Genomic DNA, 5,780 nt, shown 5'->3' on the forward strand with positions numbered 1-5,780 from the left:
GCCTCGTTCACTCTGCTCGGATCATTTACTGAAGCATATCATGGTACTTAAACAAATACCATGGTAATACCATTATTCATGTCCAGAAGCGTGGTGTTGTAATGGGAGGTTTTTGTGAATGCTTAAAGTTTGTATTTTTACAATAGTATGTACACAGTAGTGACTAAGTCTATGTAAAAAGTTTTTGAAGAGTGCGAAACTGTGATTGTGGTCCAAACACTGATCAGTGAGTTTGAGCATCATTATCAGTCTGACACTGATTTGGCCAATGGCGTGCATTGGGGGCGGGACTATCCTTTTGACTGACCAATGGCAGACAGGGGTGGGTTTGAAAAACGGTCGTTATTTTTTTGCAGCTCTGTTGGGGCCAGATTCACACAACATTAAAGTGGGGTAAGTGATTTCTGGTAGCCAATGTTGATATTTAAAATCACCAAAACAAACACGCCCCGCCATATTGGTACCGGGTTTCGATACCCAACCCTACTGCTGATTGGCTACAAGTTCGTTTTGGTACTCGCCCCGACTCAGTTTTCTAAAGCGTTTTTGAAAAAATACATACCCCACCTTACCCCATAAAATTTGTATTTTTCTAAATAATTAATACGATTTTGTATTCCCTAAAATACTTCCTAATAACGTTCTTATCTTTTTTTCTTAATATTTTGTGTTATGAAACAATAAACGTTCTCTTAAATCCTTAATTATTATATAATTCACTTTACATTTATTTATATCTATGCATTTAGCGTTTAAGCACAGCAACTTACAAAAGAGGAACAAACATGAATTAATTGGGATGTTTCAAATATTAAGCATTATGAAACTGTGAAACTTGCATATAATGTGTGTATTTAGCAACTGTGCATAAACTTTCCCGTGCACGTCTGTGCATTTGTGTCATATTGTCATTATTAAGAATCCTGAGATTACTTTGCTAAACTGCTTGTTTTTGTTTCTTGTCATTTTCCTTCCTTAACCAAATATTTTCCAGGATATGATGGTTAATGTTGTTAAATGAAAATAACTGATGCTTTATCATTGGGAAAAATGATTACAAGAATAAAAAAAAAAGGTTTATTTATCGTTAAGATTTGTCAGTATTGTACATGATTTGTTAAAGCTGCAGTCCGTAACTTTTTTGGGGTTAAAAATGATCTGAAATCAATATTTGAGCAAGCACATAACCAGCCAGTGTTCGAAACTGTCGCCTTACTTTAGCTGATTCACAACGGTTAGCTTATAATAATGTTTTCTAGTTTGAGTGATACAGGTAGGTTTTCGTGGGAAATTCGAGCATGCTGCCGCGTCATTACGTCACGTCTGTAAACATGAAGAAGTAGTCCCGGCTGCTAGACTATCGCATGTGAGGATCCTGCAGCTGGCGGATCCTTTATAGCCTTTTCTCACAGCAGCCGGAATAATTCAATATATCATTTTGATGGCGGATTGTGATCCAAAAATGAGCAAGCACATAACCAGCCAGTGTTCGAAACTATCGCCTTACTTTAGCTGATTCACAACGGTTGGCTTATAATAATGTTTTCTAGTTTGAGTGATACAGGTAGGTTTTCGTGGGAAATTCGAGCATGCTGCCGCGTCATTACGTCACGTCTGTAAACATGAAGAAGTAGTCCCGGCTGCTAGACTATCGCATGTGAGGATCCTGCAGCTGGCGGATCCTTTATAGCCTTTTCTCACAGCAGCCGGAATAATTCAATATATCATTTTGATGGCGGATTGTGATCCAAAAAGGATTTAGGATTATGTGTTTATGAAACAAATGTGACTGAAATTAAATTATATTCCAGTTATAAATGTGCAGCTGATTACAGATAGCCTTGGATTACACAAGATTAGTATTTTAAAGAAAACCAGTTAGAAGGGAGCATAATTTGCTTTTTGGGTTAAAAGAATTTCTTAATGAAATTCGAAGAGTATCACAATTAGAGATTAGACTGTGCAGAAACTGAAATCTACACGCTAATACACACTATATTCACATAGTCACGCAATGCTGATGTTGTTAACATTAATAATTTGAGAATAAAGTATAACAATAATAATAATTTGCACGGTTTGATGTGATATGAGCTAACCGATCTTTACCTTCGATTTTACTATCGATCACCATTGGTAGCACAATTTATTTTAATGCTTTTTTCCTCAGTTGGTGAGAACAAACGTGGCAGACTTGTTACTTACTTGTTCAGATGACAATATCCGGTGAAAATTCTTATTTGGGTCATATATTCCAAGACGTAGGCTAGAATCTGTGCTTGTGAAGTACAGTAAATATCCACCGGTGCAGTGACTGACTGCCACACACACACACACATACTCTTCAGAACATTAGATTCATCCGCGCTGGAGCCGAGCCGCCGCACAACCCCACGCACGGAAGATAACTCCGCACACAGCTGCAATTCCAGGTTTTCAAACAGAGATGGCGACAAAGAGGCAAAACTTGCAGACTGCAGCTTTAACACTACTGAAAAATATTCAAGCAGCTACTTTTTCAGTACTTTTTAAGAATTTTTCAAGAATCGCACGTTCCTACGAACCTCTGAAGGTCTTTGCGCAATGACTCCGAAATGATCGTATGCGTTTTTTCGTATTCATCATCGTCACGCACAGAAACCTTGCACACTGAGCGAAAATGCTTGCTACAGATGTGAAAAAATGCAGAAAATCGAACCCGATCTCAATTTTTTTGTGACGGACGAAAATTTTGGAGGCAGTGTGTAAACGTGATTGACACGTGAGGTCTTTTTTTTTTTTTTTTAACGTGCGACAATTTTGGACAAAAATTTCGGACTCTGTGTGCAAAGACCTTTAGAATTCATCTTAAGAATTGTAACTTTTTTCTCCTCCCGCAGAGAGCGTGTTCGCCAGCCTTCCGCACATGGAAAGGGGCGTGGCCAAGGTCCTGGGCGGAGACCCCAAAGGGAACAACTTCCTGTACACCAACGGCAAGAGCGTGATCATCAGGAACATCGAGGTGAGACGCAAGGAATATCTGGGGTTCAGTGATGAAAGACAAAAAATGTTTTTAAAAATTGTTCTGTTTGTAAAAAAAAAAAAACAAGGAAGAATTACGTTTATCGTAACGCATCAGTACAGACGCTGAATTAGGGCTAAATTCTATTGTAGTTGTACATGCAAATTAGTTCATTGCAAATGCTATTTTTTTGTATTCATTTTAACAAATTTAGTGTCAATACAGACACTGCATCCAGCTTGTTTTCACACTGACATACACTGAACCTAAGGGAAATTTTAGGCTAAATGTTTCCCGTTCATAATTTGGTGCATTCATGTTCATTCAACTCATAAATGCGATCTTTGTGATTCGACTTGAATGCATCATTGCTGATGTGTGTTTCTGGTGTTCTTGCATGTATAGAGTGAGTGACCATGCTTTGAATCCATTAGTGTCTGGTTATACGACAGTTACTGGTGTTTATACTGTGTATTTTCTCACTGATCATTGATTGTGGCTTTAACAGTATTCACATTTAAACACTCTCTCTCTGCTCCAGAACCCAGCGATCGCAGACGTCTACACCGAGCATCCTCATCAGGTTATCGTGGCCAAATACTCTCCCAGCGGATTCTACATCGCGTCGGGCGGTGAGTGCCGCTCCGTCTGAGATCCGCTCCGTGTGTTCCTGCCGTTCTTGAGTGTGTCTCTCTCTGCGCAGATGTGTCGGGGAAGATCCGTATCTGGGACACGACGCAGAAGGAGCACCTGCTGAAGTACGAGTACCAGCCCTTCGGAGGGAAGATCAAGGACATCGCCTGGACCGAGGACAGCAAGAGGATCGCCGTGGTGGGGGAGGGGCGAGAGAAGTGAGTGACAGCCGCAGGCCACGCCCACTGTGGCAGGCCACGCCCCTGTCCTCAGCAGTGTTGGGAGTAATGCATTACAAGTAGGGTTGGGAATCGAAAATCAATTCCAATTCCAGAATCAGATACTTAAGGACAGGAATCGGATACTTGTTTTAAAATTAAAATTTCAATTCCACCTGTCGATGCCTGTGTGCGCATCTTTTTTTTTTTTGCCGAAAAGGGTCTGTTAAAAATGTATTCGTCTTTGAATCATTCATTCAAGAGATTCATTCAAAAACACTGAATGAAACAAGTAAATCTTGAGTGAGTCTTTGAATCATTCCATTCACAAATTCCATGAGATTTTGTTTAGCTGTCTAATATTTTCTTCAGAATTGTGAGAGAACTACAACCTCCATTTAAAAAAAAAAAAAAAAAAAAAAACAAAGATCTCAATGTATCCAGAATCATGCAGCTCTATATTACACACAAACAGCTCTTAATCGAGTCTTAATTGATTTTTGTTCATGGTATTCAGCAGCAATTAAATGTTTTGCAAACAGAGACACAGAATAAATGTTTGATATTTAAATGTTTGACTTGGAATGTTGGAATCGAAATTGGGAATCAATAAGCAAAGTCGGAATCGGAATTAGAATTGATAAAATTCAAACGATACCCAACCCTAATTACAAGTAACGAGAGTTACATAATCAGATTACTTTTTTTTTTTTTTTAAGTAACTAGTAAAGTAACGCATTACTTTTTAATTTAGAAGGAAATATCTGAGTCACTTTTTCAAATAAGTAACAGCAGTTACTTTGTTTCCATGTGTTGAGTGACAGCTCAGGTGTTGCCATGGTGACAGAAATCAGGAGTAAGTGCAGAGCGTTGTGTGTGAACATGATCTTACTGTAGTTCTAGACTAAATATCAACATGTTTACTCAAAAACACATTCAGTGTTTCTCAAAATCAATAAAAACGGTGAAATGCAAACTCAGAATATTATACAAACCTGCAATAATTAAATATGTTAAATAAGACAAATATCATTTATGTATTTAATCCCATTTTATTAACCAATGTCTTCGTTACTGAGCTTCGATGATCCACTTCAACCATAATAATAATCAAACATAACACATTTGTGTATAATTTTAGTTATTGCTGAATAGTGTTGAACTTGCTTCTCCTGTGATTAGTTTGAGCGGCGCCCTCTACTGTACAGACGTGAATTTACATTTCCTTCAGCCTGAGGCGCATTCACTTCACTTTTGGTGTGAAAGGGCTTTACGTTTGTAAAAGAAGAACTTTTTATGTTAAAAACAAACAAGCAAGCCCCGCCCAGATTTAAAGAGTAACTCAAATGTAACGTAACGCATTACTTTCCATAAAATGTAACTAAGTAACGTAATTAGTTACTTTTTTTAGGGAGTAACGCAACATTGTAACGCATCACTTTTAAAAGTAACTTCCCCAGCGCTGCTGATGTGTGTGTCTGCGCAGGTTTGGCGCGGTTTTCCTCTGGGATTCGGGCTCGTCGGTCGGAGAGATCGTGGGTCACAGTAAGATCATCAACAGCGTGGACATCAAGCAGACGCGGCCGTATCGTCTGGTGACCGGCAGTGACGACAACTGCACCACTTTCCTCGAGGGGCCTCCTTTCAAGTTCAAATGCACCATTAGCGTAAGTGCATGCATTCTTACATTACTCAATATACCTCCGTTTCCACGCAAACACTAGCGTACTCGTTCAGCCGAACAAATGCACTGGTTTCACTATAACTCTCCATAAGTTATGAGCGATTAAAAATGCGCTCTTTTAAACTAGATTTGCGTGAATCTCTGAAGCGCCTCACACACGCTCATGAACGCTTCTGTATGTGTTCTTGCATCTCTAGTAGTTTGTCGTTGTTATGTTTTCAACTGTGCAGCAACGGCTCGAGGA

At 39.0% G+C, this 5,780-nt stretch overlaps 1 protein-coding gene across 1 annotated transcript in view; it reads left to right on the forward strand.

Moving 5' to 3' along the window:
- The first annotated feature begins 2,853 nt into the window (after positions 1-2,853).
- LOC107656742 (WD repeat-containing protein 1) overlaps positions 2,854-5,780 on the forward strand; it is an 8,453-nt gene continuing 5,526 nt past the window's right edge. Inside the window, exons 1-3 of the mRNA XM_016444681.1 lie at positions 2,854-3,001; positions 3,543-3,633; positions 3,705-3,852. Coding sequence (XP_016300167.1) covers positions 2,906-3,001; positions 3,543-3,633; positions 3,705-3,852 — 335 coding nt within the window. The 5' untranslated portion in view covers positions 2,854-2,905. The remainder of the gene's footprint in view (positions 3,002-3,542; positions 3,634-3,704; positions 3,853-5,780) is intronic.

Source organism: Sinocyclocheilus anshuiensis, unplaced genomic scaffold (assembly GCF_001515605.1).
Source record: "Sinocyclocheilus anshuiensis isolate Anshui unplaced genomic scaffold, SAMN03320099.WGS_v1.1 scaffold3384, whole genome shotgun sequence".
NCBI classification, from domain to species: domain Eukaryota; kingdom Metazoa; phylum Chordata; class Actinopteri; order Cypriniformes; family Cyprinidae; genus Sinocyclocheilus; species Sinocyclocheilus anshuiensis.